This window comes from Tigriopus californicus, chromosome 5 (genome assembly GCF_007210705.1).
Source record: "Tigriopus californicus strain San Diego chromosome 5, Tcal_SD_v2.1, whole genome shotgun sequence".
Classification (NCBI taxonomy): Eukaryota; Metazoa; Arthropoda; class Copepoda; order Harpacticoida; family Harpacticidae; genus Tigriopus; species Tigriopus californicus.
The window spans coordinates 6,757,943-6,770,667 of NC_081444.1; the positions used below are offsets into that span (position 1 = coordinate 6,757,943).

General features: G+C 40.5%; 2 protein-coding genes across 2 annotated transcripts; one reads left to right on the forward strand and one right to left on the reverse strand.

The window, feature by feature from the left end:
* Nucleotides 1-6: 6 nt before the first annotated feature.
* On the forward strand, nt 7-4,149 carry LOC131880224 (forkhead box protein O-like). The gene is made up of 3 exons (XM_059226793.1): nt 7-1,450; nt 1,794-2,885; nt 3,318-4,149. Exons 1-3 carry the CDS (start codon nt 794-796, stop codon nt 3,798-3,800), a joined length of 2,232 nt encoding a protein of 743 aa, XP_059082776.1. The 5' UTR covers nt 7-793; the 3' UTR covers nt 3,801-4,149.
* LOC131880225 (trace amine-associated receptor 8c-like) lies at nt 3,605-12,628 on the reverse strand. The gene is made up of 6 exons (XM_059226794.1): nt 12,098-12,628; nt 11,067-11,183; nt 5,960-6,265; nt 4,857-4,982; nt 4,655-4,780; nt 3,605-4,593 (listed from the first exon to the last, which is right to left on the reverse strand). The coding sequence occupies exons 1-6, from the start codon at nt 12,476-12,478 to the stop codon at nt 4,222-4,224; spliced, it is 1,428 nt and encodes a 475-aa protein (XP_059082777.1). The 5' UTR covers nt 12,479-12,628; the 3' UTR covers nt 3,605-4,221.
* Between the last annotated feature and the right edge of the window lie 97 nt (nt 12,629-12,725).

Sequence of the window (12,725 nt, forward strand, 5' to 3'; positions counted from 1 at the left end):
CCCCCCCCCACACACCCGATGGACACAATTCGGCCAGACCCACCAAGGCGGGTTTTTGTGACTTCGACTTTTGCACCTAGTTAGAACCTAGTGAAGGAAGACACGAGGCGATATCTGTGCCAGTTCTCCCCTTCCTACTAGCATACTTGCTCTCATACTACATACATTCGTACATACAGTGAGTGCACCGAGCGAGGATATCATTGTCCATCCAGTCCAGTTGGGTCAGCTGATTGTGCGTGCAAGAAAGTCGCTTGCTAGCATTGGAAAAGACGAAGATCAGAAGACCCAGCGATCCAGTGATCCACAACTAGATCGTGAAACCTTGTATACTTCTTATTTCAGCTCTTGAGGATATCATATTGCAGCCGATTAAGGCTTAACATCGATCAATTCACTTGGAGGTGATCCGTGATCTATGACCAGTTCAAGCTTTGGTTTACTCATTTAACGGTAGCTACTGTTCGTGGTTACTAGCTCTGAGTAGACGGGACACGGAAAATATTTCAGAATTACAATATTTCGGTGTGATCGACAATTTTATTAGTTTTCAGTGGAACTATCAGCGTATTTTGGCAGCGAGCCGTTGCTAGGGGAGCTAATCATCTTGCAGCACAAATAAACAGTTTTGTTCAGATGACATGAACAATGACAACTTGAGAAGACTTCCACATCGATTTTTGCTCTCGTTGATCAACTAGGGCAACTTTGAGCATCATAAGCTGTGGCAACTACCACATTGAAGGACTTGAGCTTCTATTTGTATCGGGCACATTCAGTGACAAGAAGCATCATGGAGGGACCAGAGACCATGGCCGCCCTTGAAGACTTTGATTGTGCTCTCTTAAATGTTGAAGTGAAAGGAGAGCTTGGTCTGGAGACCGGACTCAACCTGCCAAATAATTTGTTTGACGATGGTTTACCAGAAGAAATTACGAAAGAAATATTTGCTCTTGAGAATGAGGACCGAGAGATCCCATTTCGATCTCGATGCAATACGTGGCCAAGACTGCAGAATCCCATCAATTTGTTCAACGCACAACAGAGTGTCAACGACAATCCGGACAGTGTAGACTCGGGAGTGTCGACTGAATCAACTCGGCTTCAGGTGACAAAATATGAAGACGATAAGGCCTACTCGCCCAGCTCATTGCCTGGGGGAGGTGGCAACCCACTTCCTTTGGTGAACGAGGAAGATCCGGAAAATGATTCGGATCTGGCGTCTAGAGGTGTAGATTCTGCGTCAACACCACCACCACATGCCATGAGACCTAAAATGAGTTCCAGGAGGAATCCTTGGGGAAATATGTCTTATGCAGATCTCATAACCCAAGCCATCCAGAGTAGTCCAAATCAGCGATTGACTTTGGCGCAAATTTACGAATGGTTGGTCAAGAACGTGACCTATTTTCAAAACAAAGGCGATAATGTCAGTAGCCTTGGATGGAAGGTATTTGATTTTCTAATCATAATTCATTAATGATAATTAGGTCTTTGTCTGGGAGGCCGAACGGCTTTTCTGTTCGACCTTTCAATAAAAAAAACCGGCTGCAGTAGCTGAAGACAAAGGCTTTTTTTGTTTATGCCCTGCCCAAGTGCCTTTCTTTCCTTTCCTCTCTGTCAGTTCAGTCTTGGAAGGCATTTTTTTTACCGGGATCCTTTGTGCCGGATTCTGCCAAACCTCGGTTTAGTGTAAAAAAAATGTAGAGATATGACCTAAAATTAAGAATCGCAAACAAATTCTACCATGCCGGTTGATATGAAACCGTAAACCCCATGTCCTTTTCTTTCAGAATTCCATTCGTCACAACTTATCGTTGCACAACAAATTCATGCGGGTTCAAAATGAAGGAGCAGGAAAGTCTAGTTGGTGGATGCTAAATCCGGAGGAGTCAAAACCTGTAGCTCTTACCAAGCCCACAAGACGACGAGCTAATACACTCGACTCAACCACAAAGTTTAGCGCTCGAAGAGGCCAACGGGCTGGAAAACGCCGTGATTCATTTTCTGGCAGGACCCCCAACAAAGATCTCAAGAAAAGTACGTCTCAAAATTCTCTTCATCCGGAAGCGCAGGTGGATTTTTCAACAGCTCACGGATCTAATCAAAGTCCAGAATATGGCCGTCCACGCACTTCTTCCAATGCCTCATCTTGTGGAAGTTTGTCTCCTTTTCGCCCTAGAACTCTGAGTAACACGTCGTCTACGTGCGATTACAATTCACCCTCACAAGACAATTCATGTGATGGAATGATGCCAATATCCTCGTGGAATCAGCCATCCCCTGTTGCTCAGTTCCAAGAGAAGCTTAACCTAAACGAGAACTCAAACAATGAGACACCAATGGAGGAAGATGGACATGAGAAACTAACTGATGAAATAAGCGATAGAGATCCCCTGAAGTACATAGAGCTAAATGATCTTGACTTGGAACCCTTGATGTCAAAAATACTAGCGGCCGCAGCCGAAGAATCCCTTGCAGTACAAAATGCTACCAGCCAACAACAACAACAGCAGCAACAGCAGCAACAACAGCAACAACAACTCAGCTGTACTTCTATTCAAAGTCCAACTACTGTCACTATCCCATCGTCACTGCCAACGACTGATAGCCCAGCCAACTTGCTCAACGTTCAACCGACTGTGTCCAGTTTGACAGTCTCATCAGAGCAGCTTCGCACTACTGGAATAGTGCGGCAACCCTCTCCACAACTGCCCCCTCAACTATGCTTACCCCAAGACCACGTGCAAGGTCAATCGATGGGCTTGGTTGACGACAAGGCCTTCCAAGAACTCAGAGAAATCCAAATGGAACAACAAGAACTCGTCGACCAGACGACTTCAACTACCTTGGCTTTTAGCCAAGCCTTGCCCCACAAAATTAAGGTAAGTTTTGCCATTTGAAAAAAAAGGTATAAATTGTCGAGTTTTTTTGACTCATTATCGAACATTGCGTGCTTCTTCATTTCTCAACATGATTTTATTGGCGATATTAGTCCTCGAATATTGTTCAGTCAGCTACTTTAGAAACAAGATCATTACCTAACGTATTGTTACGCCGAGTCTCATATTTTTTCAAAGAAAACTCGAAAACAGTCTAAATAAGCTGTCTTCAATGGAAACGAATCTTTTTTGGATGGAATAGTCAAAAATTTGACACCTTCTCGTTAGCTTTCACCATTCTATTCGTAGTAATATATTTTTCGCTGATGTACATCCCAGTACGTACTATTTCAGTCCTCGTGAGCAACAGAGATACTACCCATTTTCTTTTCAATCAATTATATCAGTTACTGAAAGGTACTACATCACTTACAGATTTTGGAACAACGCGATCTTCCATCCAACCGACCTCTAATTCAAGGCAGCCAAGACATTGCCAAACCTTGGGATCATGCCCTGAGAACCGATGGTCTTGACCATCAGTCCCTACTTGGACGCAGTCTTCCCAATCCCCAATCGGTTTTCGAAGCAAACCGATTCCGTCCCACCTCTCCAGACTTGCCTCCAGCGTTTATTCGATCCACTAGCGCTGAGACACTGGTTTCTTCACCTCAGGGTGCCAATTTTCCTCCCGTCACAAATAACTCGTTTTTGAACACAGCTTTAGCTTCGCAACCTCTCTCGACGCTCTCGGAAAGCATGGATGAGAGTCCCTATTATGAAGAATTCATGAAGACGGAGGTCAGTTCCTCCGATTTGACGGACTTTGATTTTGGATTGGTATCGGCGTTAGATTCGGCTTTAGCGTCAGAGACGTCCAGTAGCCAACCTAATTCTTTCCATCAAATTATGCTTTGAATCCGGAATCTGTCATCCCAAGTTGATGTTTTCTGAATGATGAGCTTCTCGCGAGCGCAACAAGTTAAGTGATAGATGCGAGAAGAACTGATTGGATGCTGCGGACAAGATTGTTGTGAAAAAATATTTGAATGATGTGCCTTTCCGGTAGAATTTCTAACTACGTTTTTGAGACTGATTTTTGGGTAGTGCAACACTGACATAAACCATATGCAAGTTGTCTTTTCACCCTAAAGCAAGGGCTTTACTTGTTTCTCGAGGGTGTTCTTAATCCATTCGTCCTGTCTCGTCATAAGGTAATTAAGGAAAGATTTTCTTATCATACAATAAACTGCATATTTTTCTAAAAGATTTCTTCTCTCGTTCCATTTCTCTACATATTGTGTATGTATGTTATGGCAACTTCAATTTTGATTGCCTCTTAAATGGAGCTTGTAACTTGGCCATTACAATTGGGCGTTGGTCTTGCTTTTTTACCATTCAGTAATACCCTTTGCCCAGAACCTCTTTCACTTATATCTGAGATCATTGTGGGCAGAGGATGGTGATTGTGGTTTCCTTGGGAGTGTGGGCAACTGGCTGAGCTCGATGTTGAGGAAAAGACTTGGGAATCTTCATCGCCGACGTCGGATAAATCCCTAATCGAGAATGACTTTTCTAATATTTCACCCCACATCTTCTCATGAACTTGAGGATGGTGGACTGCCGGGTTATTGCCCGCATCGGGAGAGCAGTTGTCACCATCACTTTCACACGAAAAGTTCCAATCCAAGGGTAACGGTCGGCAAAGAACCTGAAAACGGTTTTGATGAGTGGATTTTCATTGGATTCAAGCAAATAAATTCACCCCTTACTTGTCGTATAAGATACCGATGGGATGCTTGTTGAAATTTTTCATTCAACATCCAATAGATAATCGGTGACCAGAACGTATGAGTGGCCGCGAGCCAAGAAACGAAAAAATCCACGGATGCTGGAGACTAAATAAATGAAGACAAAATATCAGGCGAGGTCCGATTTTTCATTAAAGGAAAGCGATCGTATATGAGCCCTTACAGTTGTTCTCGTACAAGATGTGATCACTTGCTGTATGGCCCATGGAGTGACGACAATGATAAATGTCAAGGAAATGGCTGCCGATGATCTTGAGGCCAATTCACTGCGCTCTTGTTCCTCCCAAAACTGAAAGAAGACAAAACTGATTCATATATCATGTCGAAAATCGCAATCCACTCATGGTGGCAAACCAGTTGGACAACGTTGCATTGGTTCAAGAATGAATCTCAAGGTTATTCCCGATTTTATTGGCCTAAGGCACTGGATGTCAGTAGCCGCCATAATACGTTCGTAAAGGCCTTGCCAAGATTGTGATCCCCTTCATCCTGTTACGACCTTATTTACCCCTAGGCAACGGAAAGAAACAGCGAATGGTGCATACGGTTTATAGCCATATGTTCATGAGCATGGTTGGTATTAAACTACCTTCAGGTATTGGAGTAATGAACTTCTTTTTTTTTTTTTTTGCTTTCAAAATTGTCAATAAAATGCAACCACAAAAACGGTTATTCGTTTGTCATGGCTTGCACTTTTTTGAGCGACTTTTAACTTTTTGGAAATGTCGTTATCTTAGAATATTTCTTTTTAAAACATTCGCACTGAAGGTCAAGAATGAACTACTATCTAGTGGTTGGAGGCTTAGCCCGACATTTTCTATTTAAACTGAAATAATGTTCCGTTGAAAGGCTTTTTTGTAACCCTGGTTTTACCAACCTGAAATCGCCAATGCAAATAAGTATATATGACGGAATCGTAATAATACACAATTTACTCTAAAGCAATTCTTATGTCATCTGATTTGCTGAACCAATGTGACTTATGATGGCGCAGTATGAATACGGTTTTTGGCTCGTAAGATTTTTGGCAAGATGATGCCAAAATGTGACATTCTGTGTTCGAACATTATTGCAAGAGTCGAGGAAGAGCCAGTCATAAAATGAACTTTATAGACAGCCTTAAGCAATCAGATACCTTGAGGTTGCAGCATTTAATGGTCCTGCCCAAAGTTTTTACCATACTCGTGTTCCACCATAACAGATTCTCAAGCTCTTCATGACTCCCATGGCGATTTCCTAAGATCGCCATGTTTGTTCTCAGCTCACCTTTTCCGTTTGGTTTGCTGCCATTTGACCCCCCACCAAGTACGGGAGGGTGGCAAAAAGTGTCTTCCTGTACTGAGGATTGGCCTTGGACGAGTGAAATATAGTTCCATAGCAATACATAAGAACCATTGTCGTTGGGAAATAGAAGAGACAGGAAGCCAGAATCAGTGCGTTGTTCGAGAGCTGGTATGGTTCACAGAGCATTAGACCATGAGTATTGAAGTGAAATCCCGTTGGATGCAGAACAATTCCAGAGTAGAACAAGACGGACAAAACCCAGGACATCAGGATCACGGTGAGACAAATCTAGAATTAGAAATAGAGGTGTATCTTAGGCTCTCTTTAAAACAGGGAGTGGAAACAAAGTCCGAATAATGGCCATTGAGCTCATTTTAAGAGTTGAGAGTTCATCGCATGAATAGTTCTCAATGTCTGGAACTCCATCCACTTCATTCGTTATGAAAAGATTTATTAACCATGCAAAAAATACCATTTAATGCCTTTTTGACAATATTTAGGTCGGGCAATATGAAAACCCCGAGAATGACTCAAACCTTTTTCAACATGAGTTTGCGCCACCATTCTACTTCTTCTCACTGCCCGTTAAGAGCTTATAACTTACAAGTAAGTATCAAAAGTCGTAATGAAATAGAATAAACCCTTATTGCAAGATAAGCAGCTCATTGGACATAAAGTTTCAAATATCAAATATGTACATACTTTTTATTTACTAACATGGTAAAGGTTTTAATTTTACGCCCATTTTTGGATCCAAAAATGAATGGACGTCGTTCGAGGCGAATATCCAATAAACAAAAAGGGGGGAGGGGATGTTATTGCAATTAATCATTTCGTTCTTTTTGTCCAGGTTGCAACGAGTCCTTATTTTCGTAACAATACTTTTTGGCAAATACCAAAGGCTCAGTAGACGTTGGCCAAGAAAAGTTGCGTCGTTAAACTCAAAGAAGATTTCTTCTTTCTTACCACACTCAACATTGGCGGAGCGTTTCGAATAAAGGAGCCCTAAACGAGGTTTTCCGATTTACTGGGCCCTCTTTCTCTTCTTGTTCTCCTCCGTCTTGACAGAAAGAACTTTTAATTGCGCAGATTGCAACAAAAACACCCACTTTGAGGTTTCAATGGTCTTGACTGTAGAAAGAAAACCTCAAGTCTCTTCTTTCCAAAGGACATCTTCTTGCATGGCTCTCCACTCTTCACAAGCTGTTTCGAACCCCCTTGAGAGTATTTTTTATTGCTCTTCGGTTTTTGGCGAGGTTAATCCAGATTTTATCGTAATCTCGACTTAGCAGTGACGCCGAGATCTGCCTCACCTAGTAAGAACTCCAATTTACTTGGATTCTGAACAATGTACTCATGCTTCTAGCATTAGTACCAAACACGTAAGACCACCACATATTCCTAAACTTTTCTCAACGCCCACTATCCTTGTTAACCTGTTCATTCTTCTTAACCTGAAATGCTATTTCTAATGCTTGTTACTTTGGCAATAGATATTTGCACAATCTTCATGTGAAAATTTCCAATAAAATCCCGGTCATTGTAAACGTTAAATTTGTGAGGTGGCAGAAGGCAATGACAATTACCACAATGCCATCCAAGCCACGACCATTCCCCATTTCTCGTTGCTTTTTGTCCGAAAGTTGCCTCACACCTCAATTCAGGGTTTCACAGTGGGACATACATAGTATTGACATTTCCGCGCTAACTTTCTTAATGACCACTTGAAAGAGAATAGAAAGTGAGGTAGAGAGGTCATTCTCAGTAACTTTTTTTATCATTAGTATGCAGAGGAGTCGATCGACCCATGATTCTGCTTTGCTAGTCATAAAAACAGCGATGAATCAAAGACATATCCGAACTAGACAGTGGGAACAAGTTGGATCATCAAGAAGTGGAGCCAATGGTTTTGGGGGATCCTGTGAAGGTCAAGCCGTAGAAACTTATCAACCTTTATTACGGAAGTTAGTTGTGAGGGAAGATTAACTTTTCTGAACATGAGAGTCAAATGTGATTAAGGTGCTGGAGAGTGATTTATCACAAGTTCGGTACATGCCACAAGAATAGTGATAGTATTATTTGAACACTTCTTTCCACTTTTTGGTATGACGCCAATTCCTGCATCCTTCCCGCCATATCATTTTGCTTAATGGTCGTGCTTTGTAAGGACGACATAATGGAACGTTGCTAACAACTTATAGACCATTATTCCCAGAAATGAATGAATGCACTATAAAGAAAGTACGTTTCCTCGTTCATGCACTTGCTAACTTGTAGTAAGTGTTCTCAAAAATGTGCAGATGTGCATGATTTTTTGTTTAGATCCTTCAGCTGTTACAATGAATTGTATAACAAAATTGGGTTTGGCTAGGAAAAACAATTCAGAATTGGACTTGCGTTAGAACTACATCAGTTTCCTGGAATAACTAGGGTGTGGAAACATAAACAGTGATCCATATACAACACATGGTGAAATGAAGAACCTAAGAGACCGAGGTCCTGATCGTCAAGGCTGTTTTTGATTACCTTCTCTTTGAAGTGCATGTCTTGCTCACTTAACTATCTTGGTTACATAAAAAATGGACTGTAAGAACAAGGAAGAAAAATGGAAAAGATGCGAAGTGAGGATTCCAAAACATGCGCATGAATCATGTTACATGTTAAAAATATGTGACCTTTGAACTACAATACTAAATGAGATAGCATACCGCTTTCCATACCCCTTTTCAATCCAATTTTATCAACGTCAAGATTTGCTCAATTTGCTGAAGCCTTGAGATCAACATATCAAAATGCGCCAGGGCCAAAATACCTTTGCAAAGTTCAATGTCTCCTTTATCAGATTTTTGATGAAGAAAATTGCCCAGAAGAAGGAGCCTCCGGACAAAAAACATTGACACATAAGAGTAAAGAAGTTTCATACAGTAAGCCAATTGTGATATTGCTGCGAAATTTGCCATAAGGCATTTACATATCATTCTTTGATTCAATTTTGTCATTTTTTTACATGTGATACCACGCCGATCTTTCTGGTCCGCAAAGCGGTAAAATATGAAACCTAAATTGATTTAACCTCCTGGCCCACTGACTCATGCACGGAAGGAATATAAAATGAAATTATCTTCAAAAGCTTTAATAGTTATTTTGTTGCTTCAAATACATTATTTCACCATCATTGGGTTTTATTGCCCTTTTAAATTGTCTCTAAATATTGAATTATTTGAATTTTGTCAAAGTTTTAAAATTGAAACAATTTTTACTTAAGGGACTTCATTTTATCCCCCCCTAAAAAGAACAAAACAAGGGATTTATAAGAGACTTAGATTTTTACTTGATTCCTTAGAGTCATTTTTCCAAAATGGATCCAATACTTTTTTAAGATTTGTCGGAAATAACCAAACACATCTGGCAATTTACCAGCTCTCGGAATCCAAAGACACAATTTCAATTTTATTGCTCGATTTGTTTATACCTCAGATTAAACCTGAACATATCTAAACCATCTAAAAGTCTTTTTTTTTTTATCTAGTCATTACAAATCAGGAGCACACTTAGTTACCACTTTATTATTCATTTGCATGGCATGTAAAAGTCCGGTTGTTATCAGTTTAGCTCCAAAACTTACCCGGTATATTTTGACTCAAATGCTTACATCATAAATGTCAATATTTAATATACGCAAAGTTCAAAGCTAACTTATATTTTCTAGCGCTGTTTCATAATAACTGAGAGTTGCTATATGACAAAACTTAAAGCACGCTTGCCATTTAGATTTTTGAAAATATCAGAAGTAAGTTGAATTATGGTTGCAATTGTGTTCTGGAGAAAATGCATGCATCTGCATGCATTTTCTGAAATCTTTAGTAGATTAGTAGATAACAAAGATTGTTTTTTTAGAAATGTTTAGATTTGAATAGACATGTTATCACAAAACCTCCTCAGGATGAGGATGACAGTAACTTCGCATGCGGACTTCTCAAAGACCTGACAATACAGGGTAAGGTCTCTCGTTCTTGTCCTACATAACTTCTTGTTGAGTAGCGCTTTTAGAGAAGTAAATCACCGAGTCCATATATCTAACTCAAGAAAAATCTAGGATAGGGCCCCTTTATCCCTAGAAGGAAATAAATCCCTTAGCCTTTCTACAGGCCAAATTGCTTGTAAAAGTTATTGTTATTGTACAAGAGGAAGCCAAAAACACTTGTAGTAAATGAGGCATTTACCAAAACAAGGCAAAAACATTTTTGCCCAAGAAAATTTGAAATTTCTTTTTCTTTCGTAGCCTTTGGAACCAATTAAAACGATTTTTCAGTTTTTGCCTATGTTTCTCATAAATGCCATGGAAAGTGAAGATTTTTTTTTCTGCAAGAGATATATAGATCAGGTTAAAAAGAGCCAATATTGAACGTGACGTAACATTTAAAACATGCTAGTGGTTGATCCTAAATGTAAATATTCCTCGTTTTTCCATTGGATCATGTCGCATTATATACCATGCTTCCAATTGAACTTTAAAATATGTTTGACTGGACGATGAAAAAATATTCATTGATCCTTGGCTGGGTCTCTGACGAGGTACAGTAAATCAACATTCCAATGTGATGATAGATACAATGTTCCCAAGAAAATTTACTTGGTTGCCCATGAATATCTGTGTGATGTTACATATGGAACATCGCCGACTGAATCTGAAATTCTTGTTGAAGGAAGTCTTTGCACCCTTGAAGACAGACTGCATGATGACTGTCTGCTTTATGTTAAGAGGAAGGAAGCATGAAGGTCACTCACTGCCTTCTAAGGTTTCGTCCTTATCGTGGAGCACTAAACATAACAACTAGACGTTTTCTCGTTTAGCATTACAGTACGTACGTAAATGCGTGTATTGTGCGCATACATAATATATGTTCAATGCACCTCTGACTACGTCTATCGCGGTCGGTTTCATCCTGTCCATGGGTATCTCTCTCGAATTGGCGCTAATGTGAGAAGGATTTTAGACTGCAACCATTTTGAACATGGTTCTTCAAAGGCCTTTCTTCGTGACTCCTTTGACTCCTGGAGCAAGCAATTTGCGAATTTATTCAATTACCTTTTTATTGCACATATGCTTGTACGAGAATGGATGCACGGACGAGATGTACCTCTCACAGGCCAAGATGATCAATATTAACGAGGAGTGCTGAGAAAACGAGCCTCGCAAAAGCGCCTGAAACAAATGGAATTTTGGAAAGACTCACTCAATATGGATGGAACACTGAATATGTTAATCTTCATGAAAATGTGAACCCGCTGACAATGACTTGTCAAATCCTATAGTGGGACTATGTGACTCGAGAATGAAGTATTGGGCTTAAGAAATTACTCGCTTGCTTGGCTCTCTTCAGTTCGACCATGATTCTTTTCAAAAGTCCCATGGACTCTTCTCTGGTCCATGTACTAGATTCGAAGGCTGTTACCAAAACACTTCGAGAAACCCCATTAGCTTCTGTCTCAATAAAGCCGGAAAAACTCCCTGCTCCGGAGTTAAAAAGTAATGGCCGAGAATGTTAGGGAACAGACTCTTGTCTATGAGGAATATTGTTGCTTTGGAGAATAATTTATGGCACAAGGAAGCACTTTCAAACTCCACTTTTAGATTATGTCCATACAGTAAGAGGCAGGATTTGTGAACAAAGCCGGCCAGGCTTATTTCATGATCCCTTGATAAATCAGACATTGAAGATCGACGTCGGAAAAAAAGCAAGCGTGAAGTAAGCCTAGAGAAGGTTTGAAAGCACGGATTAAATTTTTAGGTTTTTTTATGCGTTATGGTGTGCGTGTTCTGCTTTCTTTTTTTTCCAGAGCAATTCGTTAAGAATGAGGCCAAGTAATAGTACACATAACAGGGCTAACAATTCTTGACCATGAAATAGAGGCACTTAAGCAAGTAGCTAAGTTATTCATTCAATTCGATCTTTGTGTTTGTGCAGTGCTTGTCTTGTGCTATCAGAAAAAAGAAGGCAGAACATGATTTTCTTGTCTAAAACCTGGTGCTAAACATTTTAAGGAAGTGCTGAATAAATAAATGAGCTAGAGAAGAACGATTGATTCCCATGCCAGTCAAGGGATTGTCGTACTCACCTGAATTTGACAAAATGTCTCTCCAAATGGCCAGCACTCGAAAAGTGAGGGATAGATTCCGAACATAGTGACGAAGCATCCTGTGCCCAAGTCATTGAGAGCCAGAGCACTCAAGATGTATCGGGGTTGTGGTCTCAACCATTTACAGTAAAACTTGGTGTTCAGGATCATGAAGAAGGCGAGATTGATGATCACACTCAAGATCGTGGTGGATAGGATGAGGAACGCCTTCAAGAAATCCACCCAAGACACGCTCAACAAGTTCACGGCATTGACGTTGTCCAAGAGGAGAGGCGAATAACAGGAGGCGTTTTCAATCCATTTAGGGGGTGGGATTGTGGGTGGGAGCCCTCCATGGGGGTCCGAGTGATATTCTGTCATCCCGCGTTTGACCCTGTCAAAAGGTACGGGGATAAATAAAGATAGATGGTGGACACGTGCTGATAAACGATCTCTTCTGACCTCCAATCTTCACAAGGGAACGAACCGTTTCGGCTTCTATTCATTCACTTATTCACCCAAGGGCTCCTTCAGTCGGTTCTTCATTCATTCTTTCTTTCTTTCTTTCTTTCAATCATTTATTATGGAGATCGAGTCAGATAAGAGTTGTCACCATTGATCTGAGAAT

Coding starts and splice junctions, on each gene's coding strand:
- LOC131880224 (XM_059226793.1), top strand. CDS start 794: ATGGAGGGACCAGAGACCATGGCCGCCCTTGAAGACTTTGATTGTGCT. Junction 1,451..1,793: donor TCAGTAGCCTTGGATGGAAG/GTATTTGATTTT, acceptor CTTTTCTTTCAG/AATTCCATTCGTCACAACTT. Junction 2,886..3,317: donor CCTTGCCCCACAAAATTAAG/GTAAGTTTTGCC, acceptor CATCACTTACAG/ATTTTGGAACAACGCGATCT.
- LOC131880225 (XM_059226794.1), bottom strand. CDS start 12,478: ATGACAGAATATCACTCGGACCCCCATGGAGGGCTCCCACCCACAATC. Junction 6,266..11,066: donor AGCATATGTGCAATAAAAAG/GTAATTGAATAA, acceptor TTCTAATTCTAG/ATTTGTCTCACCGTGATCCT. Junction 4,594..4,654: donor ATCGGTATCTTATACGACAA/GTAAGGGGTGAA, acceptor AACCGTTTTCAG/GTTCTTTGCCGACCGTTACC.